The following is a 25,927-nucleotide window of genomic DNA, read 5'->3' as shown; positions in this document are numbered from 1 at the left end:
CAGCTGAAGAGTCCTGTCAATCTTTTTTTAAGTTTACACGCACTCGTGCTTTCAGGAGTGTATCTCATTGTCTGATAGCTTTAAATCAATGAGCCGTGTGGATAAAAGAAAGCTGAGGTTGTGCAATTCCAGCTGATTTACGACACAAAAATGACTCGGATTGAATACGAAAACTACAAGTGGCTTCATTGATCAACACACTTCAAACAAAAAATTCAGCATTTGCTTGGTTTCCACGGTTTCAGTTAACTAAACCCTAATTATATTACACGACAGTCAAAACTCCCAGACTTGTTGCTCTCTCACCTCGCAGCTCATCGTCAAAACTGATTGTGACGTTTGGAAAATGACTTCTCTGTGTGGCTAAAAATATCTAACTGAAGGTCTGACTGTGTCATAGGTTACCAACTTAATATAGTGGTATTACCACCTGTCACACTGCACGAGACTAATAACTACTGTATGAAAACACACCGACCCACTGCTCTATCCCTCCTGAAGCCAATTAAGCGCATCAACAAAGGCAAGGTGCTACTAAACAAAACCTAATTAGCTCTTGCATTGCAGGCAAGCAAAGAGTTAATTGGCTATTAAATTGCACGAGCTATGGTGTGAAAATATTTTCTCTGCTGTACCTTTGTATCACTGTGTAAGGTAAGATGTGGTTTATTTAATTTTGAAATGTGTAAATGAACCTTGGACTCCCCAATGCAATTACCTTTACATTAACAAGCGTGCGCTTTCATATATTTAAACATTAAGAGGGATTTTGTTCACTCGTCTTGCTCTGATGTAGTCATGTATACGATGCACGATGTGTGTGTGTGTGTGAGTGATGCATCCTGCATCCTCCCACTAAGCACTGTGCTATGATTAAAAATGCTGCTCTTGCTCCAGTATCAACTTTCTGCTCGCTCGGAGTGGAAGCACATATTGCATCGAATAATTTGAGATAATTTGTCTAAGTTTTCTCATGCATTGCAACACGCCGGCACTAATCTTTCCAAAAACCTTGGAGCACCAAAGCTTTGGCAGTAATTCACTATTCAGATTCATAAGCGCACACTCAAGAGGGGAGATGAAGCAAATCCCACCTGATAGCATAAACTCTGTGGGAAACACTGATCAGATGGCCTAAACACCCGCTACTCTCTCTCTCTCTCTATCTCCCGCCTTCCTTCCTTTTTAAGATCAACCGAAGAGGAGTTTTCGAGTTTTAAAGTTCAAGATGTAAAGCATTTTGCTTGTGTCCTCCCTCAGAGTAGCCTGGTTTAAGACCTCTGACTTGCCGCCTACTGTGCAATCAGCAATTCAAATCGTTCTGGTGTCCATCGGCTGTTTTTTCCGAGTTGGAGAAACAATTGAGAGCATTCAGAGCTTAATGGGCAGGACTAAGAACGGAGATATCAGGAAGACTCTCGATTGGCCGCTACAACCTGCGAGGCAACGGTCAAGTGACCGACGGTGGTAGCCGCTGATAGCATGTTTACTGCCTCCTGTACGAGCTAAAATAGAGCTCAATAGAGAGTTTCCGGAAGTGTCGTATTCAGAATCAAGGATTTTAACTAAATGCCATAATGTCATAACCATAAAAGGTAGACTTATCACAAGCTATGAGATTGTGAATCGCTGGTATATGCTCCTGTAGAAGCCACAAGTCTGTATGATATCAACCTTGTTTTAAGAAAATCCTGTTTTATTTACGACGTCAGGGAGTAGTACTACTCTACCCACAATCCTAACATGTAACAGCGACGTCTCTGATTGGTGGAGCTCGCCGCATACACCGACACTTGCTAACATTAAGCACAGAACCTACGCACTGAGGTATTGATTAAAGGAGTTTGCTACCTGCATAGCACATTTTTGTTTAAAAAAACCTCATAAAAATACATAAATCCCAGATGATTAAGCCCGGCGGGGAGTCAACTTAGCCTTGACGGAAACCCTGACAGCTGTGGAAAGTTAAAGTTACATCTCCTCTCGACATTCCTACTCTATACATCCCGAAAAGCAGTCTACTGCATCTACTTCACTCAGAGCTGCTGTCAATCACAGCTGTCAATCATGACATCTCACCCCGTTTTATAGCATCAAATAACTAATTAAAACCAAAGATATCAGAAAAATGAACACTTGAACATACATCAGCGTGAAAAGAACTACCTAAAATGACAGAAAACATCTTTGGGAAAAATGTATTTGACGTGTACTTTGACTTTTTAGTTTGGCCCATGTCCCATCCGCTAACATGGAGAAGGCGGGCTTTATGACCTATACTGCAGCCAGCCACTAGGGGGCGATCGAGATGTTTTGGCTTCACTTTTGGGGAGCTGTCATGTCGTTCATCTTTATATACAGTCTATGGTTGCAACTAAAACTACAGAGTCTGTTTGTGGTCACCTTTTAAGAGTATTTGACACTAAATTCCTATGTTTTGCGGCTCTAAATAGTCAAAATAGCAAATTGCAAGACTATCTCAAAGCACAGCAATGATGCCTTGGGTATGGTCTTGTTTAAGCCACTAGTATAAATCTTATAGAATATATCTTAACTGCCTTCTCATACGTTTTTAGCTGATTGACTGAGGAATCAGCTCCAGTGAGTCTCGTGCTGCACTAAGTACCTTGCTCTTGTCGTACAGGGCGTGGTTGTCCAGAAGCATCCCTCGCTTCACTCGAGCGAACCTCCTCAGGTCTCTCTCAAACTGCTGTGGAAGAAAAGAATCAATAGTCTGAAACCAAATATATGTTTTACTTATCTGTTTTTATGGCATTGAAAGGAAATAGGGTTGCCTGAATGCATTTTTTCTTCCTGATGGACTTTATACCTACGTATCCCATAACAAAAGGTATTTCATATCAGACATTTTATATAATACTGTACACTTTCATATGACTTTGCATTGACTTTTTATATCTTTCAAATTTCTTTGAAGGTGTTTTAGTTGTCTAAAATGTAGAGCCAGACTACCAGAGACTAAAAACTACCCGGACCTTGACCTTGTTTTTGTGTCCAAGCATCATTTTATCACATGGTGGTGGCACACACAAGAAAATGATTGATCATGAAAGACAGTAACTCCTACGTTTTTATTTTTTGTACCCATGGATTCCACCTGCAGCTACCGCTCACTGTCATTCAACCTGCACTGTATAATCCTTCATACCCTGGAGCCGGTCCAGCCCAGGAGAGCAAAGGCGTAGCGATCCATAGGTGGCAACACCAAGTCCACGCGCACTGCCCTCCAGCCCCTGCTGTCGCCCTCGGCGCAGTGGAGACCTCCCTCCACTCGGCTGCCCTCCAGCCGCACGATCAGGAAGCACTTTGCAAAGTGGTCCATGGCCTCAAACCTGTGGTTGGGAAGCTTCGCCATATCAAAGGTGGAGGCCTGGTAGTCACAGTACAGCAGAATGCCCTGGTGAAGAAAGAAAAATTAAGTAATTTAACATAGATATTGGCAGAAATTGATAATTCCAATGTTTTCCCTTTGCATCGACATGGATTGTTGATCATTGCATCGATATATCGATCCAGATCGATGGATCGTCACACCCCCCGTACTGATCATGTTTTCCTGTCTTTTATACTGTTATCTTTTTCTTCCCTCCCTCTTCTCTCTTATTTGGCCTGTGGGGAAGTATGTTTTTATGGTTGAGCGGAATAAGGGGAACGAAAGTGACAACATACTCTAAAGCCCCCCTCTTCTGCTGCTGTCTCACAATCAGCTTTTATCCACCTATTAATTTGTTTGTAAGTAATTTATTATAGTACTCCGCATTTCTGTTCTTTATGATCATGACTATTATTATTTTAACAAATTTCAATTTAATTTCCACCCACTTATGTACCATTATTATTATTATTATTACTATTATTATTATTATTATTATTATTATTATTATTATTATTATTATTGTTATTATTGTTAATATTATTCAGAATAATAATTATAATAATATCTGTTTGTTTTTGGCTTTGTTTTTCATTGCTTTTATTTATTTATTTTTTCTTTCCCCCCACATAAAAATACTGCTTTTGGATTTATGATTGTGTTGTGGCATGTGCTTTTTGTGTGATGGAGTACTTTGTATTTTGGAGAACGAAGTGCATGTTTTGTTTGGCTGGGTCAATAAATAAAAAGTTAAAAAAAAATAAAAAATAAAAAATGTATAATTTATGTTTACTGGGTTTGTCCAAGACAATAACAGTATTATTTGTAACACTCAGCTTAAATAGAAACATTAAATTAAGTCAAAGTTATGCAATTTAAATGATGAAAACGCCTTTTTGCATGGGTCTTGGCGAGCGACTTTAAAGAGGACAGCCAGTCTATCTTTCTCAGGTGAGCACCCAAGGGCCCTGACAGGAAAAACCCGGCCACCTTTCATCTTTAGCCCAGACTTCAGAGCAGCCAAAAAGAGCCCTACTGTATCTGAGGATCAGAGCCTGCACACTGGCTTATAGAGGATTAAAAGTACTGAAATATAATCTTATTTATCAGCAAGGTGTTGATAAATAAGCCTTAAACGTATCAAACTCTTTCATCAATTCTAACACTGACACCAAAGTGAGGACGCCACATCTGGAGTGATGTGTGGTCTCTTAGTCCTGAACAAAAGCACTGGAGATTTTCCCAGACCTGAGTCATGCCTTATTAGCATTACGGTAATCAAGATAAGAGGATATGATTATCTCTGCATCACCGACTGACGGGAACCATTTCATGTTTTAATTTGTATTTTAAAAAGACTCAATTACTGGAATACTGATCAAGGTTTAAACTTGGATCAAAAAGCACAATTACAGTAAAATGTTTCAATTCATGTAAGAGTATTTGTTAGGGGGGATTCACTTTTGTCCAGGTTATTAAAACGTCTCCATTGTCACAGATAAGCTGCGGAAAGTTTGATGACATTCAGTCCTTCATCTGCCAAAAAGTGGTTCATTAATATATCTAAGTAAAAGTTTTTACTGGAAGAATTGGCAGCGTGGAAATGATTGCCAGTCTGGCAGACAAGCAGTTGCTCCCACTGTCTGACCTAGAATTGAGCCATTAAACACACCAAAGCCAGTCTTTCTGTTATCTGACAGGTAGGATGAAAGTACAGCCGCAGAGAAACCAGACACTTATTTGGAGCTGAGTAAAAACCTTGGAATCTTTTTGTGGCCTGTAATGTTGTATTCACAGAGCACCTCCCTGTTTCTGGATTCATCATAAGATCATTTAACACAAATAAGTTCAGTGCTGTGCTTCTTACAGAAACCTGAATGCAATCCTTATGAAATGTTATTCTATGAGCACGGCAACCTTCTTTAGAAAAAGATTCTTCAAAATCTTGGGAGATAAACTGCGGCTTAGATTCAGGCCTGGAGTTATTGAAAACGGTCGAGTCAAGGTTACATTTCTTTAAACGAAGGATATTTGCCATCTTAAAAGACTGAGCAGAGGGATATTTAGGGGAGAACGTCTAGGCAGATTTATGAATCTGTTTTTTTGTTAAAAGACATAAAATACTTTGAAATAAAATTATGGAGTCAGATCAGTCTCAATATTAATGAACGCACACACAGAGGGATTCACAAATGTATTTTGTGATTTATATATAAACGACTCTTTCTACAAAAATATTTTTCAATGCACACGAAAATAGTTATGATTATATATAAATGTAAAAACAAAAATCCATTTAAAAAAATAAGGTTCACAAATATATTTCTGATGAACACACAAATATTTCTTGTTTTAAATAAATGCACTATAAATCCACACATATATATGGATTTAAAAGTATTTGCAATTTTCATCAAAACATATTTAGATGTTGTTATATTTATATAAAAATTGTTGAACCTGCGTTTACAAACTACTTGTCATGTGTGAACTTCACTGCATTTGTGTGTGGGAGTTTTGAGTCTCCCCTGACGTGCACCGATCCACAAATGCATTTTTTTCACCAGGGAATTAACTGTGGCCAATCAGATGTCTCCCTCCTTTTCAGTCAATCACATGAGCATGTCCCCATGAGGTTATGATTGACGTCATGCACAGGGTGAACGCGGAAACTAGTCAGACAGCTACATGGATGCGTTGGTGAAGTGGTCATCGAAAAACATTTGACTTGTGCTCCCCGGCTGAGTGTTGAAACAATCAAACGTGGACAGATACATCTGTAAAGATCCCCAAAATAATCCAAACAATGGTATGCCAATCGTGAGCCGAGCACAGCCGCAGCGGGTTAGTGAGAGAGACTCACAGCTGTCAATCATAACGTCTCATCCCCTTTTTATAGCATCAAATAACAGAAAAAGTGAACATATATCAGCGTGATAAGAACTACCTAAAATGACAGAAACCGTCTTTGGGAAAAAATTATTTGACGTGTACTTTGACTTTTTAATTTGCCCCATGTCCCATCCACTAACATGGAGGAGGCGGGATTTATGACCCATACTGCAGCCAGCCACCAGGGGGCGATCAAGATGTTTTGGCTTCACTTTTGCAGAGCTGTCATGTCATCCATCTTTATATACAGTCTATGATTAATACACATTAAATGAATAAAATCTGCTTAGTGATTAAATCAAGAACAAAGTCAACCTGATTATTAAGCTTTAAAAAACTGCAACTTTAGTCTAGCTGAGAACAGAGCTAGCCAAAGGGTTATGGATGCCAGCAGAAGAACATGGACAACTGTGTGAACATCTGCTCAGACTTGTCATCAGTCTAATTTGAGCCTGGAGTGGTGAAAAAAGGGGATGGCTGAACATCCAATAGAGAGACAAGCCTCCGGTCAGCCATAGTAGATGGCAGAAGCCCATTCCCTGGTAAATGGTTCCACTCCTCAGATAATGGAAATCTCTGCCAAATAAGATGTCAGTGTGTTGAAGAGAAGAGGAGAAGAAAGGGTCACTGATGAGAAACAAAGCCGTGAGTATAGAAAAGAGTGAAAAAGGAGTGAGTGCACTGAAGTTAAAGAATAAAGCGTTCAACCTGTAAGAGAAAGTGAGAACTAGGTGGACGAGTAGATAGCGAGAAAAGACAGAAAAGCAGAGAGAGGAAAGACAGAGAGTCTGTGAATTGATTTCCTCTGAGCCTCGGCCTGGCTGATTGTGCCTCTCCCTGGATGCAGGAGTGTTAAGGCGATTAAGATTACAAATTGTCAATTTAATTCCAGCGGCCAGCGTAATTGTTGGGATACGACTCTCCTCTCACCGGCCATAAATCTGCCGCACTCTCCTTAAAGAGCAATAATTGGGGGAAGCGAGTGCAGCGAGCATCCACTCTGCCCATCCAGCCAATGACTGAGGTTAATCACAAGGCATTAAACACCTAGTCAGCATGCCCCGGAGGGCACTGAGGAAGGAGGCAGCGAGAAAGCCAGGGGCGGTGGCGGTGGCGGTGAAAACCTTGAGTGGCACACAGGAAGCAGATCTCAAAGACATCGCCGTCCCCCTCCTCGCTTTTCCACTTCTAATTATCTTCAGGGGTGGACTCGTTTGTGGCGCAATTGCAGGCACAAAAATTCTTGACATCAGCCTCTGCTGCACCCCTGCACCGCTCCACCTCTGCAATTACAGATAACCATTCACCTTCCAATAATAGGCAGGGAGAGGGCTTCTTAAAGTTCCCTTTACGTTCAGTAATAGCTTCGCTGAAGGCGGCGACAGTTCCCACTTCGATAATGAGGCCAGAATGACAGCATAAAAGCACTCAAACACTGACTAATCTGAAATTAAAATCCCCGCGAGCCACACTTGAGACAAGTTGTGGGAGAAGGTCTGCAACCCGTCTCATGCATGAGGCCGCAAATGTAGGTCGCGTCTTATTCTGGCAGATATTGCGGTCCCTCCTGGCGGTGTATTTCTTTAAGCCTTGAATCATTTTAATGCCTTTAGAGAAAAGTATTAATGAGTTATGGTGACAGTCGCACAGACCATTAAGTACCTGAGTACGGACGCCCTTTGTTCGATGAGCTTCGCGGCCCTCCTGCCTACACACACACACACTGTAGTTTCTCTCAGTTTCTCTCTTTCTGTCTGACAAACACACTCACAAATCCACCATAAAAACAGGATGTCATGAAGTTCCCCGTCTCAGCATCGCCGGGGGCTGTTTAGCCCAATAGCGCTCTGTAATCATCTCCCACGCAGCAGGTAATGTCAGCGAGCATCTGAGAGTAAGCTTATTCCACCAGAACTGTTTACAGAGGGAATTACAGAGGAGGACAGCGGGAAGATAATCTTTCCCCCAAAGCTTCGCCTCTGAGCGCTGAAAGAAAAAAAGAGTCAAGTGAACATGACTTCTGAAATTGTGATAGAAAAATAGCTGAGCTTTTATTTTTTTCCATTTGATTATTTACTCTTTTCTTGAGAGGGGAGTGATGAGTGGTCGCAGCAACCACCTGCAACCACGCAGAGGACCGGCGCGGCGTTGTCAGGGACGAGAGGAGCTCTGATCTCATCTCGCAATCTCTCTGAGTCACGGAGAGACTTCAAAACCTGCCTTCAAGTCGCAGATTAGCGCGTGTTAGCCAGGACCGTTTGAACCGTGCTTCCACTTTGATTCGCAGCTTCGGAGGGAATGAAAGAGACTGATTGCTGAAATTAAAGCGCGGTGGGTTTGTGAGTCTGTATGTGTGTGTCCCTCAATGTCAGTCAGAGTAGCCTTCACTGCCCAGATTTTATTTAAATCTCAATGTGACTGCGAAATGACCTCGGCTGTATGGGCCCCGAATCGCTTATTCAACCGGAGGGAACAGCCTCCGATCCCTAACCGCATCGACTCGGACCAAATGCAGAACAATAAAGCCGGAGCTGAATGGCATTATAATGGTGGCAATGCACACAGAGCTCAGCCTTCAGAAAAAGTAGCACTTATACAGTATTTAGAGACAGAGATGATCGATGGATGGAGGATGAAACATGGCCCTCTCCGGCTCTCCGTTGCAATTACCAGGGCCAAGCTGAATCTCATCTGTCTGCCACAGAAGCTGGTGGCTGACCTTGCCTCTGCCCCCAAGTTATGCTTTCAGAATATCAGCAGGAGGAGGAGGAGGAGGAGGGGGAGAAAAAAAATGATGAACCCGTTTTTACAAGGACGTTTCTAGATAGATGTATTTTTAACTCCCTGCAGGCTGAGGAGGGGTGCTGAAGGGGCCCATGATATTAGGCCTGACTGAAGACACGTGGGCCCCCGGGGGGCTTGATTGCAGATGACAAGGTTACACGACTTAGAGTCAACCTCTGCTACCTCCACTTAATCATTGTCTCTTGTGTCCTCGTCCCTGCAGACCGGTCCCCTCTGCATCCCTACTCCATCCAGGCTGCCGAGAAGAAAGCTTCCGGTCGTATCACGCTGTCCCCTTCTAAGCCTTTTAACACCTGCCCCGGCCGCCTAATTCACTGTCTCACATCCTTTCTACCTTATTATACCCACACGTTCACACATGCTTTCGCGCCGTCACCTTGTTTCCCTCTACCTATAGTGAACGTAAGTGGCTGCAAGAGGTGAGAGCTCCCCCGCGATAACGTACAGTAAGTAGCAGGTAATTATCCACAGAATGGACCACTGAAGGAGTGGAGGCCTGTGGAGGTGTGGACGGAAGAGGGACGGAGGGATTTATTTTTAAACCCAGGGATGACAAAAAAGAAGCCGACAGCTAGACTAGACAGCGCTGCCCTGCTCTTCATCAAACACTTGTCTCCCCTCATGACCCTCTCCAAGTACGCATTTATCTCAGGGAGAAAACTGTGTTGACAAATCCTCTGCCTTTTTTCTTTAACAGATTGTCATGAACTGTACATTCTTTGTAAGTTATATTGTCCATAATGTATTTGTGTTGGCCTTTGGAGATACAGTTTTTTGTATTACATGTGTCATCCCGTACAGTGGAAAGAGATCAACTCAAATCCATTGTTGTTAATGTAGATGCACGGCAAGCACGCTCAAATGCGAGAGTGACGAGGAACAACCAATTACAGCCGGCAGATCATTTCTTCAGTAAATATCCGTCTACGGTAAATCTGGAGGAGACGTTAATCATTTTAGTGCAGGACTATCCAGAACTTGACCATCTGTCCCACGGACTATTTTACTTTGCTACACCCTTTCCGTCCAATAACGTAACAACATCCGATTGAAATGTCAGCAAAATTGACACTTTGAGTAATTGAGCAGTAAAGCTACTGCGAGGGATTTACGGTGCTGGTTTTGGTTGCTAAGTAACGGCAGGCACGACAGTAGTGCAAACTTTGAAGCGCCTTGGATAAAAGGATGAAAGCGGCACGGCTGGTGTTTTCCATGCGTTTTAAACGATTTTATACTATATAACTATATCTTAACGGATATGTTTTAGATAGATATACTGTAACTACTGTATATCGTTAAGGTGCAGTGTGTAGGATCTAGCTGCTAGATTCTAGCAGCATTAGCGATGTGAGTTTGCAGATTGCAACCAACTGGAACTTCTCCTGTGTGTCACACGTGTAGGAGAACTACGGTGGCCGAAGAGAAAACGTGAATGGTCCTCTCTAGAGCTGGCTTTTTTTTGTCCGTTCTGGGCTACTGTAGAAACGTGGTGGTTGCCTCGGTGAAGAGGACACGCTCCCTATGTAGATATAAACTGCTCAATCTAAAGTAACTTAAACACAATGATCCTTAATTTCAGGATATTATATACTAATAAAACATAGTTATTAATATTATATTCCATTTCAGCCAGTAGATCCCCCTAAATGCTACACACTCTCTCTTTTATACAATACAAACATGCATTATGTACAATGATCTACCGTCCATAGAGGCCATGCAGTGATCCTTTCATAGCGTGACTACACTGTAAGAAATGCTAGGGGGGAGATACACAGTTGTTGTTCTGTGCAAGTTGCATTTTCAAGTACTGTCTAGACGGGAGGCGTTTCAGCATTTATGAGTTGTCCATCTGCCTGAAAAGCTACGCTTCTATTTTAATCAATACAGCTGTCTAGACAGGTCGCACAATGGCTCGCGTGTATTTCCTATCGTTTTAGTGGACATTGAATGCAACGAACTGCATTGGTGGGGGCTTCAGGTACCAATGAGAGACAATGAAATACCATCCAGAAAGTCCAGTTAGAGGAGCAGAGAAATGAGACTGAAGGCCTGTCTCACTGTCCTGTGAAAGCTATGTATCTCTAAAATGTTTTATTAACTAAGAAAAATGGCCTTGATTTCAGCTTTGAGTCACTGCTTTTTCAGATAACCCAGTGTAATGTGGAGATAAACTACAGTTGAATAGACCGTAATGACCTAAATAGATATTTGGACTCATCAAACACAGGTGTAACTAATAATATTATTATTTGCTGCATTGCGTTGCAACAAGTACTGGACCAGAACCACCGTTTACATCATAAGTACTTTTCACATTCAAAAAACAAAAATTCCCTAGTTGACTATTTTTGAATGTGAAATATGGTATACTCTCACAAAGGTAATGCATGATGGTGACTTTACACTGCACCAGAAAGAAAGGGTAGATTCCCCCTGAATCATACGATGTATAACACTTGATACTGACTGAAGGAATAAGCTCAGAATTGGCAAAAATATAAAAATATGTCTAGGCATTCTCTGTATATGTATGCTATAGAGGGTTAAAGTCTGCTGATCTTCAAGGATCTCAAATAGCGTGGTTGTTATGAATGAAAAACAACCAATAACATTGCCTATTTTTATCAAAAGATTAAGTTCTTTACTTCTGATTCATGCTTGCACATTATCTAACTGCACATCCGATCAATGTTTGTTTAACTGAACTTGCAGACACTGACGTGACTTGGCTATTTCCTCCTCTCGGGGGCTGAATGCATGTGTGCACACAACAAATCTTTACAAACTGACCCTGATTTTTCTATTTCGTTTGAACGCAAAAAGGTGTTGTTGAAATTCCTATTCTCATATAGTCTTGTAAAGCCAGAGAGCTGGATGAGGTAAAAGCAGTGGGTGTAAAAATGAACATGCAGGACTCGTGTTTGCACAACTGTGATTAAGACCTCAGTTTAACGTAATTAGGTAAATGTGTTTACATACATGAGTTTTAATCGGACACTTCTGGAGCGCATTGATATTTGTCACATTACTGCGATATTAGCAGCAAATAATTGTCATCATTTGCATACAGCCAATAATTAAACCATTATGTGGAAGTAAACATAGCCTTCCATTAACATTGTCTGTCACCGTTTTATCTCTCGCTCACACATTTCCTCACTATTCTCGCTTTCTCTCTGCTCTAGTCAGACGCCATCTGTTTCGCCTCTCCTTCTCTCTCCTCCGTTCTCCATTGAAGGATCCATTTTCTGTTAAAGGGCCTCGAGAGCTGCCGATGGTCCTTGAAAGCCCAGCTAAAAGTTCTTAAAGTGACCTGCCAAATTGTGCCATTTCTATTTCACCTGATTCACTCACCTTTTCCCAATCTCCTTCCATTAAAGGCAACTAAATCAGAACCTCGGACCACCTTTCTCTCTAAGTTTTATAAAAAATAAGTTTCCAACAACAGTTCTGAATGGTGGAAAAGTATCCAACTCCATTCAGTGTCTTATTATCGAAACATACTGCAGACAAAGATATATCCTCAAGGCAAGAAGTATTGTACATTTGTACAGTTTCAGTGACAATGAATGGGAGATTGACTTTTGAATGAATGAGGTTTTTATCATATATCTTAATAGTGCATAAACATTTGAAAGTGAAGCCAATGCTCAAGAGCCTTAAACTTGCATTCTTTCTGATCGCCAACAGGGGGCGACTCCTCTGGTTGCAAAAAGAAGTCTGATTGTATAGAAGTCTATGAGAAAATGAGCCTACTTATCACTTGATTTATTACCTCAGTAAACATTGTAAACATGAGTTTATGGTCTCAATCGCTAGTTTCAAGTCTTCTTCAAAACAGCATGATGTTCATTTAGTAAATTATGGTTCCATTTAGAGTCAAATAGACCATAAAGCAGGGGATGCTTTAGGGCGTGGCTACGTTGTCATTGACACAATTGGCGTTGTCCGGTCTGGGAGTTGTCTGTGTTTTCGTCTTAGAGCTTTAACCCTTTCACAGTGTGTTTTCAGTTCAAGAAAGTTAAAGCTAAAAATGTCTTATTCAGCGTTCGGTTGTACTTAGCTCCACCCTCTAGTGTCACTCCCGGTTGCAAAAAAACAAGATGGTGACGGCCAAAATGCAGAACTCGAGACTTCAAAACAGCAGTCCACAAACCAATTGGTGACGTAACGGTGACTATTCTGCAGTGCTCTGATTATTTATTTACCCTAGCCTTTAATAAATCTATACCGCAATTGTTTTTCCAAAACAGAGTTAAATTCCTGGGATTTGGATTTAAACCAATGCTGCCTATTAATTATATAAATTGTCGGGAAAGCACTGCATTTTATTCACAACTGATGATCAACATCCTCATTACTTTCCTTAATTACAAAAAAGGAAACAACATACCTGCTCTTCAAGTTCATCAATAATGTCGGGCAGCAGACTCTCCTCCTTCCCCAGCTCAGGTGTGGTCACGATAAAGTCTACATCATGACCAAACTCCTTCCCCCTGAAGATAAAGACATAGAAACGTTACTCATCCACTGTGTCCAGGATATAATGAACAGAATTATCTTTTAGTCACAGCCCTTAACTGATGAAGAGGGAAGGTGGCAGACGGCGCTATTAAAAGCACAGGCCATACTAATGGCATTGACTTTTTTCATTATTCTAACAAGTCATTTGTCCTAAGTTGTTAAGTTGGAAAGCTCCCTTTTTGTTGCCTCAGCTGTCAGAGCTTTAACTTTTATGAGAATCATCATTTTCTGCTTGGATCGGTGTCATAAAGCAGACCCATATGGAGCCTGACTGCGCTTACACAATGCATTTTCTCCGTCAGCACAACTGCACCGTAGTAGAAGTGATTATTAAGTGATTATCAAGCAGGAACAGATACAATGAAAAGCTCAGCAGAGAACCCCTGGATGTGCATAAGATTGTACACAAAAGACATATCAAAGCTTCAGTCTGGAGTCAGCGCACTGAATCAGTTACATGACACAGTTTTCACTTTTATTCAGGACAGTGATGTCTCCATTTCTGAAGATGCCAATTGAGAGGATTGATGTCTAACTGTCTAACCTAAGGATCTGAAAATTAAAAGTGAATTCAATGCTGAAGTGCCTTAAACTTGCATTCTTTCTAACAGCCAGCAGGGGGCGACTCCTCTGGTTGCAAAAAGAAGTCTGATTGTATAGAAGTCTATGAGAAAATGAGCCTACTTCTCACTTGATTTATTACCTCAGTAAACATTGTAAACATGAGTTTATGGTCTCAATCACTAGTTTCAAGACTTCTTCAATACAGCATGATGTTCATTTAGTAAATTATGGTCCCGTTTAGAGTCAAATAGACCATAAAGCAGGGGATGCTTTAGGTCGTGGCTACCTTGTGATTGACAGGTCGCTACTACGGCGTTGTCCGGTCTGGGAGTTGTCAGTTTTTTTCATCTAAAAATGTCGTATTCAGCGTTCGTTGTAGTTAACCACTTCTGGTTGCAAAAAAAACAAGACGGCGACGGCCAAAATGCTGAACTCAAGGCTACAGAAAGGCAGTCCATAAACCAATGGGTGACATCACGGTGACAACGTCCACTTCTTATATACAGTCTATGTATATTTCAATAGCCCTTTCACTCATAGGGGATTGGTTGAAGCAGGTTTATTGTATCAGGGTTGTTGGTTTATTCTCTTTTGAATTCATGTTGTGTCTTCACTGAAGGCACATTCAGATTGTGTGAGGCCAAGTAAAATATAAACTCATGACATTTGGTTATCGAAAATCTTATTCTAAATGTCAAATAAGTATGTTTAGTCCTGTGTGAATTTGCCACCGGAATCATATTGGGAGGATGTGAGTTTGCTGCTCCAGAGGCAGTGAACTGTTGATTTGTGCTACCTCCTTGTTGCACTCTCATACTGTGGCGTAAATATATAGCTGGGCTAACCTGTCGTTGTGTTCATTGAGGTAAAAAAAAAGTGGACTATTAAAATAATGATTCAGAAATGTAGAAAATATTTAGTTGTTTTTACATAGAAATGTTAAATAATTTTCTTAATTGATTTTGCACTTGGTTTGTCTGTGGGAGGAGCTTCCTGTTTAAAAACAAAGGGTAGTAGCTCCTGAAGGGTAGTGACTACAAAGGAGCCCGCAAACTGGGGAAACTCTTGCAAGATTGTCAAGGTTAGGCATTGATCTCGAATAGTTAAGGTTAGGCTTAGACCTTGAATGTTTAAGGTTGTTGGGCAGCGAGTCTCGCAAGAGTTTTTGCAGATCTCAGATTGTTGCTGTATTGAGCGTTCAATCCATGAAGGACAGAACCTGCCAAAATAAAAAAAATAATAAATAAATACAGTACATGGCTCGATAGATAGATATAATATATGCCATTAAATGTACCAAAAATAATAATAAAAATAAATGTAGGCATTAATTAATAGATAAAATGTGACATAAACTGATATTTCTGTTTTAATTTTCTTCTTCATTTGTTTACCTTTGTACTAATTCCCCTATCTTTCTACTGTTTTATTTAATTTTCCCTAATCCAAACTGTAAATATGAGAGTGAATGTGTGGTGGACTGACCATCTGTCTCGGGTGTTTCCTGCCTTTTCACTTAGTGCATCCAGAGTGACTCACAAAGCAGTCATACGGAGTGATGAAAAGAAACAGTGGGTTCCTGTGATTATAGCAACCGGCTAAAACAACCTCATATTGCAGTTTTTTTCGACAGTCATGGAAGTGAGAACAATACAGACACACACACACACACAGCAAACACCATCCACGAGTGTTGAGGCTTCCCCCCGCCAGGCTGTGATCTGCTCAAGTTGGCCGCCGCCTCAGCTTTGGCTGACGCCGGCGCTACCTGCTAAAAGGCCAGGCATCCTTTCAAACTGATCATCACCCAACACTGACACACACACACACACACAAACCGTTTGAGAAACAATAGGTGAAATCATATAGACATAAGTGCCAACATGACAACGAATAGTGGCGATAATGCTGCAGACAAGGCTCAACCGCCGCGAGGCTCCGTGTTTGATCTCTCCCCGCCGCCTCTCACAAATGTGTGATGGCAGCGAGAGCGCGGAACATTAAAGGAGGCCGTGAATGGCTTGTGGGAAAGCTTCGAAAGGTCACCGTGGCTAATTCAGGGAGCAAGGAAGTATTAGAAAACAGCCATTAGAGCTCCACAAGGCACGATAATGTTAATGGTTAGCGTTAGTGGCAGAGAGCGTGTACCCAGGTGGCATTAACAGAATGAGAGGCCGGCTTGCAGGTTCACTCAGCAGATGCTGCTTTAGTCACAGTCGTTTAATTTGCACTGTGACTATATGTAATTTATTCTCTTTCTAAAATAATAGAAGGTGTGGGAGTGCTCGCTTTTACGCTTGTGTTTACACTCAGTGGTATTTGTGTAGGAAAGTTGACGCTTCTTTAATGAGTTGACTGGTCGGACGCAGCTATTTGAGACTGCATCACAGATTTCCATCTGCTGAATGAGCAACTTTCCTCCGAGCTTTCCAACACTTAATTGGCGAGGCTGAGATTCCACAACACTTCCAGCTCGTACAGCGCGCTCAAGTTGTTAAGTGAATCTCGCTGCTAGCCTCTGCTGCGCTGGCAAAACTCACTCGAGTGCACTGCATAACTGTGTGCCATGAATAGCAAAAAAAACAAAGTGAGAGAGAGACGGAGAGATCATCAGCATAAATTGATTTACTCCCAATCAGAGCTTAAAAACAACCTGATTTTGTTGAAGCATTGGGAACATGGGAATTGGAGTTTATTTGAGGAGAAGACACCGCGGCGTTACACATTGCAGTGTCGGATCTGTGCAGATGCCTCGTCTGGTTCAACCGCAGTCAGCGGAAAAGTAGACGACTGCACATCAGGCACATTCTCTCCAGCAAAGAGGGTGTTTTTCTTCTTCTCTGCCTCTAATGGTGCACCTTCAGAACACTGTATTTTATTTAGCATTAGTGCATCCACTCCTGCTCAGCAGGAGATATGGCTGGGAAGGTTGTGCTGAAAATATTAGCTTTGATGGTGCTGTTAACACACTGTGCACAGTAACACCGCCAGTGTGTCTTTAAATTAAGTGCAGCAAAGAGCACAGCAGTTGATTTTAGCCAGTCTACTATTTTATTGCGTGAGGGAAAATGCTAAATTATTCATTCTTCCAGCACATAGCCCATAAAATATACATAGTTATTTACACATTTGTGTGGACGACACGGCGACATGTATAAATAATACAGATGTGGGAAGTGTTGCTGCTGCTGGAAATTTCACAGAATGCATTTGTATCTGCAGGAAGGAGAGTTCAGCGGCGGTCAAAAGTGTCTGGTCAGGGAAAAGAAACAGGTCTGTGCACACTGATGCATCATTTCACCTTGTTTCTCGCTTGCTATCTTAAAGGGACAGTTCAACCCAAAATAAAAAAATACATATTTTCCCTCTGACCTGTATTTATCAATCTAGATTGTTTTGGTGTGAGTTGCAGAGTGTACCGTAGAGATGTCTGCCCTCTCGCAAATATATAGGTGGCACTTGGCTTGTGGTGCTAAAAGCGCCAAAAAAATACATTTGAAAAACTCAACAGCAATGTGTCCTTCCAGAAATCATCCTGACCCAGTTACACAAGATAATTCACAGACCTTGTTGTTAGCAGTTTCATGTAGGAACTATTTTCTTTCTATCGAACTACACCCGCCAACCGTATCACCACGCAGAAGGAAGCGTGTATCTAGTCATAGAAGAGAGGCCGTCACAAGCACGAGCCTCTCGTCCATGAGTAGATGCACACTTCCTTCTGCGCGGTGATACAATTGGCGGGTGTAGTTCGGTAGAAAGAAAATAGTTCCTACATGAAACTGCTCATGACAAGGTTTGTGGATTATCTTAATATTTTACGAAAACGTATTCCTCATTTTCTGTGCATTTTCCTACGAATGTCCAGCAACAAGTGTCAATTTCTGCTCGTCACATGCATACCGTTTTTTCAAAACAAACTTCCATCTTCACAAGAAAGAACTTGGTTAGGTTTAGGCAACAAAACGACTTAGTTAGGTTTGGGAAAAGATCGTGGTTTGGGTTAAAATAACACGGGCATATCTTAAGTACGAAAGGTTATGTGACAAATAAATCAACTTTGACGTCTGGTTTCACACGGGACACAGACAGCGGTCTCCTGGGTGTAAATCCATTTTTTTGACCAACCCATCCATCCCAACCTCCTACCTATGCAACATTTGCCACTCTTTACATTTCCTGGTTCACAATTACTTGGATTACATACAAACTGATTTTGTGGGATACACACAAATTACAGTGCATTACTTTTCGTAGGTATAGCTATAAATGGTGTGTGATAACCAGGTCATGATTTCTGGAAAGAGCCATTACTGTTTAGTTTTCCGAATGTATTTTTTGACGCTTTGAGCACCACAAGCCGAGTTCCATTATATTGGAGAGAAGGCAGATATCTCTACGGCCAATATCTCCAACACTCGGCAACTCAAACCAAAACAGTCTAGATTGAATAATAGCACTACAAGTAAGAGGGACACTATCTAACACTTTTGATTTTGGGGTGACCTCTCCCTTTATGTTTGTTGCTCACACAGAAAAACAAGGTGATAATCAGGAACATAAAAACAAGAAAAAGCAGTGCGTGGGCTATACTTCATGATCAGACAGCTTGTTTTGCTCGTTCCCCTGCTAGCTGATAATAGAGTTGGTTTTAAAAATCGTGACACCCTGAACTAAACTGATAAGGATTACTTATCTCAGTTGTTGTTCGAGGGAAACTGCAGCGGGACTCGGTCCCTGTTAGAGGATTTGAGAGCAGACACCCCTCATCAGTGTCACTTTGAGTCGTATTCCAGACAATCTGATGTTAAATAAGATCCACAGCGGGGACTTGCCGGCTTCACACCGAAATAAATACACACTCCGCTGACACCGTGTGAGCCTTTCACACGCAGTGGTGGTACAAGCTGTATTTTCCAGCCCTAATCTATTTTTAATCCTCCCTCCAACAAAACCGCTTTAAGACTTGTCACCCGCCTTCCACAGCTGTCCTTTCAATAAGGCTAATGTCAGTGGCATCAACAAATCCGCGCCATGCCGTTTCCCTCTGAAGTGGGTGACAGCTTGAGTTTACTGGAGCACGGCGCTTATTTCGTGAAACTTTTTAGGAGCCGAGTTATTTCTTTGTGTATGTTATCCAGAGATGAAAGAGTTGCCGGAGCAGAGTATATCTATTTAAAGAGGTATATAGCAGGATATACAGTGTGTTCTGCTACTTTTTTGACAAGGGCTATCGGCTGGAAAGATGAAGCTAATAAAGAGGCTCTACATCACGCTGGAAATTACAAGTAATTAAATCGAGCTTTGACAGGACTTTAGAAGGGAACATTTTCAAATGTGTCACACAGGAGAGAATTAGTGGGTTATTAGTGGTGCTGCTGGCATCTTAGAGAGCATATGAACTATTTTGGTGTAATAGGCCTTATATAGCGCCTCCCGCTGCGCTCAAACCATGTCTGGAGAATCTGCTTTTCAGCAAGATAAAGGTAAATTACTTACTTACTGACTGATAATGTACAAGTCATCGTTCTTCAATTATAGCTCCGCATGATTCCAATTAGGTCTCACGTAATACTCCCCAAGCCTGCACCAAATATGAGATGAAGTAAATGTGTGCTTCATCTCCCCGAGTTTGAAGCCATAAAAGCTCCCTCGCAGGCCCCTTTACGCTTTGCAGCAGACTCCTGGCCCATAAATATTACGCTGTTCCTCCCCTTCATTCTTGATGTTAACTATGCATGATGCTCTAATCACTTTCCTCATCTCTTTTACCACATTATCCCCTTGAGGAGCGGTTATTTACATAATCAGATATCATTCCAGCTGTCATTTATCCTTTTGAAGATTAGAGATATTGGATGTAGTTTTTCGTGCTGTTTGATACCATCTTCACTTAGGAAAGTTGTAGACCTATAACCGCCGAGACAAATTAAATATACACCACGTTAAAGCGAGACTGAGAGGAGATATAACAACATCTTCTTTTTACGAATGAGTAGTTGAATTCATAAGCAGTACAACGCACGTCAGGGGTTTTACTGCTACCACCTTACTTGGTCTGGTATGACCAGTAGCTTATGCCGGCTATAACGTTAGCTAAAGTTAACTTTAGGTAAATATTGCTGTATAATGCACATTACTGAGTGAGTTTGCTGGCTTTATAGCTGTATCCCAAACAGTGCTTGACAGTAATACGGTGACCAGATGTCCAAGTTTGTCCGGGACTCCCCTCAAATATCTGTAAAACACTGAATTGTCCCGGTATTCACCATAATTAAAATAATAATATTAATATTATATATGTTTTCAGTGCTTACATAGATGTTTATAATGTCCTGTCCCACTCATTATTACTGTACATAACCCAATATAAAAGCATAAACAATGCACCATGCCTTGGAATTCAGCACTGGTTTGTCTGTATGTGTGTCCATCAGTCAATGTGTTGTTGTTGTTGTCAAGGCTGTTGCTATGACGCTTGCCGACTCTCTCCGACAGAACCTCAGTACACTTAACTCTTAGCTGTCATGCTGAAGAGAAAGTCTGTCTTTTCTAAAGGAGCTCCAGGAGGCTCAGTCCTTCCTTGGTAAAGTGTAGTAAAGCAATGAAAATGCTGCGGTCTGCACACACTGCAAGAGCAGGTAGTAGTCGTGCACGGTGCAAATGCAGATATAAAAGATCGAATTAAGACGGTCAGATAGTAATATACGTAATAATAGTTACCGTACATTACTATTATTAACGCTCCGTAACCTCAAGCTTGTGCGCTATTTTACTGTTACAGTCTGGTCCAGTAGATGATCCAAAAAAGGAGAAATGTGAAAACTCCACAGTTTACAGGGTTTTTTTGGCTTTATTTGAAAGTTTACAGTTATTTATATGTTGTTCTTAGTTGGCTTGCTGACGTTACCCCCTGGTAAATCTACTTTTAGAAATCACTTGGATGTGTGGATTTCACTGTAAGGGTGGAACAGCGGTGCTGTGGTCAGTCACTGGGGTTAACGTCAAGCCAGCTATTGGTGGTCAGTAAACCAAAATGTAGACTGACAACTTCTTGTTAAATATTTATACACAGGTCAAATACAGAATATAGGCCATGTGGATATGGAGGACTTTGGAGTTGTTTAAAGGGGAATGTAGTCGCAGTTTGACGTGTGGCAGCCGGTCTGGAAGGATTTGAAGTTTCAAATAAAAAATCAAAATCTGAGTTTCTGAGAGTTTCCTGCATTCTGGTGACTTTTAAAGAATGAAAATAAGAAAATAATAAATACACTGCAACAGTATTTTTGATAAATACTTACCGAATTTTAATTTTACTTTTAATTCTCCGGAAAGAAAACAGAATAATTCGCCTCTCTGGCGTGAACTTGCGTGAATCTCTGGCATAAACTATTATTCATCAGTTTTCATTCATTCATTCTCTCCTTCTCTCACTCACTGAAGGCCCTTTCAGACACAATGCAACAACCATTTATTTCCAATGTCTTGAGCCGCGCCATTACGGCTTTACGCTGCGTGGAGCAAAGCCCAACTAAAGGCACCGCAGATAACGAAAAGGAAAAAAAAAATGTCATAAATTGGGAGAAACACAGGAGAATTGTGACTCCGAGAGGAAACCGGGAGAGGGCAATGAAAAATGGGAGTGTCCCGGGAAATTCAGGAGGGTTGCAAAGTATGCTGGCGGCTAAGTGTTGTATCGTTTCCTGTTAGTATAAAACACAACTTTACTGATTTCTTGTATAGTCCAGTAACTGCAAAAACAGTATAAAGGTTAGCATATACTGTTGTGGTCGTTGTTTAGCAGAAGTTCATTTTGTCTCACTTTAGTGATGTCTATGGTAATTTCATACCAAACTTTGACAGACTGGAATCTGTTAGAATAAAGCAAATACAGAAAAGGGAAACATTCAGAAGCTTTTTAGAGAAAAAATAAATAACTGTCCTTGGCAACATGTAATGTTTGTAGCGGGCACTATTAAAGACCATCAGCTAAGCTGCGGCAGCCCTGTCACCCCTGTTGAGATGCAAGCGCCTGTCCTTACCGCCAGACTGCTTTTGAATTATTTACCGCACACGCCACTGGTTATGGCTGGATTTTTACAACACCACGGAGCAGAGTGCTCCGCACTTACTCAGGCACAAAGCGCCGCACAGAAAAAAAGAGCAGCTCAAAGAGGCGGCGGCGGAGGGAGGCGCCGGCTGTGAGCAAATAGTTGCACTCAGTAGGTGGCTTTACAAGAGCACTCACCATGCACTCTGAGATTGACAATGTAATGCATTTCAACATCTTAATGTAAATTCAATACTGTGCTTGGAATGACCTCTTTTTTACGGTCAAGAACAAAGATATGTTGTGTTGTCATATCAACACATTTGATCTATTAATTCATATCAACTATAGGATGCATTTAACCACGGGCAGCTCTGATGCTTCTAACAACACACACTCTGTTACAGTAGTTAATAGGGGTGTAACGATTCATCTACTACATCGATGTATTGATTTATATCTCTACGATCCAACTACATCGATAGGTCCTCTGCAACTTGTCCTTCACGGGGGTTGATCTATATATCAATCTAAAATCGATTTGCAAAGTAAATAATCTATTGTATCGATACTAAGAATTGTATTTAAGCAAGACAAATGTAATATTGATGTATTTTATTGCACTTTTAATAGTAAAGAAATGTTAAACGTTACTCCGGTTCATTCTCCCTGTGTATGATGTCAACGACATGCGCCAGCAGCACCAATCCCAGAAAGACGACAACAAAATGAAGCAGGCCGAGGGCGGGGGAGAGCCAGACGAGTGAGAGATTTTCAAGCCGCGTTTGAGGTCCAACGTTGTAGAAACATTTTGGCTTTTGCAAAAAGGAAGAGGTCCTTGATAAATAGCTCGCTGTTTGCAGAATATGAAGCAGGTGCAGAAGCAGCAGGTTAAACTCCAGTTCATTTAACTTGTAGTTATTTTATTATTTGTTAAATATTGCTCTGCCTTGTATCTTGAAAACTGAAGCAGCGGGTCCTGAAGTTGCAGTTTTTATTATTTTCAAATAAAAGGTTTATGTATTTTCCGTTAATCATTGTTTACTTGTTTATTAATTTATCCCTGATTCCCTTACAAGAAAAATTTTGAGGAATCTTGACCTGCACTGTCCAGTATCCAGCTGTTTATTGATTCATTGATTACATTTTTGGCAAAATAAGGTTAATGTATCAATTTCAAGTCATTGAATTGTATCGTATCGTATCGTATGGTATCGCTCTAGATGAGTCAAATATCGTGCTTGAATCGTATCGGAAGGTGATACGTATCGCATCGTTGTAAAAACGTATTGTTATACCCCTAGTAGTTAGTAATAAGGATGGGGACTCGAGCAGATCTCTTGAAACTTTTCTAATATCTTCAGAAAAATGAGTTTAATAACAGTGGAAAAGAAGTAAAACTGCAGTGCTGTTCCATATCCACACTGAGAGGAGGAGACAAGTCATGTACCTGCAAAAGCCACCTGTCAGTGCTATTACGGCGGCCGGCGTGATCGCATGGACAGCTTCGTCAATAATGTTCCCCAGGGACCGGGCCTCTGCTTTACTGACAGCCCTGGAGATGTCTCCATAATGTAGAAAACCTGCAGGGAAAAGACCACGTGGTTATTAGTCTGGGGGCCAGCCATCAATCATCAGCCATTTGCTCTGGAGAAGTGGAGAGTCAGGGTGAATTAAAAGCAAAGTAAAATGTGATGCGTTCTGCTGGCTGATAGAAGGCGACTAGCGGTGCACGCCTGCTGCAAACACAAGAGAATTACAGCCAGTGTAGATACGCATCTAAATTATGATTGATGGATGGATGGGTATCTTGTTGATTTCATGCATCTCACTTTGTATTTTTTCTGTGCTACATAAAAATGGTCTTTTTCTTCCCTCAGAGCACACAGAGCCACCCCGCCGATTCATTACAATATCTTAATTAATATTTCTGTCTCTACTGCAATAAAATAAATGGGATAATTCATGTATCTGCCCTTTTAAGATTTGCAGAATACGGCAGAGGGATCAGGGTTCAAACACATTTCCCGTGTCAAAAACTGGCATTATTTCTCTGCACGCAGCGGAGACTGCAGTGTTCCGAATGATGGATTATGACCAGTTTGATGAAGATGTCTGTCAGCATAATACATCATCGCATGGAGTTTCTAACTGAATGGGAACCTGCGAGCAGTGTAATATAATGTTTTGAATTACCACCTCATGCAGTGCTACAGTGAATGCGGCATCCAGCACCATCCTGAGCAGCAGAAGAAGAAGCAGACAAATGAAAAGCTGCATATCAGTACTTCCCTTTGAAACATTTAACCACGTACATTAAATGCTCCGTGGGATTTCTGTCACCGACAACATTCGAGGCTGATGCTATCTTCATGTCTGGATGCTTCTACAGTATTCTTGTTCACTCAGCCATTTCTTTCAGATTTGAGCATCACCTCAGAGAATAATCACTGCAGATACGCTCTAACATATAACTTCTTCCTGTTTTGTTGAGCCAAATCATTATTATTTGTATGTTTTCAGCCACGTTGGTCCAGACTGGAAATTCTCAACACCTATATAATTGGATTCCTGTAAGATTTTGTACAGACATTCACGGTTTCCAGATAATTAAGCCTACTGACCCCTGACCTTTCTTCTCCTCTAGCACCACCAGGAGGTGAAATGTCTCAACAACTATTGGATGGATGCAGTTCAGTGTAGACATTTACAGACTGTGAACTTTGGCAATCCCCCCAAATTCCATCTAGGTCGTGATTTGAAGTAGTCTAACACTTTGGTTTATGACCAAATACCTTCAAAACTAAAGACATTCTCATCAGCCTTAGCAAATGTTTGCAGCTGAGGCTGATGGGATAGTTTTGCAGGTATATTGTGCAGCAGGGATGACGTATTTTTTTAGGCTAACCAGGAAGTTAGCATCGCCCTGGTTCCTCGACAAAAATGTTCCCATCGTGTTTGTTTTTTGGGATTATTGCAGAAGATAAGCTCTGTGGCAAACAAACGTTTATGATAATTACACGTTTTGTTCAGCAAGATAATCTCCACAAATGAACACCACTTCTATGATTTTGAAGTGTGAATGTAATCGGCAGAAGTAAAAAGCTAACGTTAGGCTATAAACGAACGCCACCACGGTCGCATGACTTCACGTCACCAACACTAAGCTAAAGGCGGACGAGTCAGCGTGATGATGTTTAGTAGTCCCATTTAGTCACTTGTTAGCAACCACCTTTTTTAAGACACTGACGTATTTTATGTCGTAGAACAAAACTTTAAAAATCTCTTCAGCTTGTGTTAAACACAGACATTATTTCAGGCATTTAACTAAAAACCCATTCAAAAAACGAACCGACTTTAAGACGAGGGAACCGGAAGTGCTAAAATGCTAATTCATTTCCGGGTTTTAGGACTCATTCCTGCAGCACTCTATATGTCCAAAGTAATAGACAAATTTAAATTTTGACCTGATGAAGTTTAGGTATCACCAAAACCATTACAATTCATCCTGAGGGGGACAAGAATGTACCAAAATTCATGGCAATCAGTCCGATAGACAGATATTTCACTGAAAAACACATATTTCGATCTCATGGTGGCGCTACAGGAAAAGTCAGGGGATCATCAAAGTCAGTAGGTTTCACCCTCTGGGGACCCTGAATGTTTGTACAAATTGAATGACAATTCATCTAATA

The 25,927-nt window shown here is 41.2% G+C and overlaps 1 protein-coding gene across 3 annotated transcripts in view; it reads right to left on the bottom strand.

Annotated features, from left to right (window-relative positions):
• dntt (deoxynucleotidyltransferase, terminal) overlaps window positions 1-25,927 on the bottom strand; it is a 90,399-nt gene that overhangs the window by 33,263 nt on the left and 31,209 nt on the right. For 2 of the 3 annotated variants that reach the window (XR_012595297.1, XM_074646858.1), the window contains exons 7-10: window positions 23,683-23,815; window positions 13,488-13,590; window positions 3,170-3,418; window positions 2,627-2,710 (exon numbers count right to left, since the gene is read on the bottom strand). Coding sequence is in view for 2 of the 3 variants with exons in the window: in XM_074646858.1 (XP_074502959.1) it covers window positions 2,627-2,710; window positions 3,170-3,418; window positions 13,488-13,590; window positions 23,683-23,815 (569 nt within the window). In the remaining variant the exon portion in view is untranslated. The remainder of the gene's footprint in view (window positions 1-2,626; window positions 2,711-3,169; window positions 3,419-13,487; window positions 13,591-23,682; window positions 23,816-25,927) is intronic. The other variant, XM_074646859.1, reaches the window with a different exon arrangement.

This window comes from Sebastes fasciatus, chromosome 9 (assembly GCF_043250625.1).
Source record: "Sebastes fasciatus isolate fSebFas1 chromosome 9, fSebFas1.pri, whole genome shotgun sequence".
Classification (NCBI taxonomy): Eukaryota; Metazoa; Chordata; class Actinopteri; order Perciformes; family Sebastidae; genus Sebastes; species Sebastes fasciatus.
The sequence above is the reverse complement of the archived record's forward strand: the minus strand, read 5'-3'. Positions and strand labels throughout refer to the sequence as shown.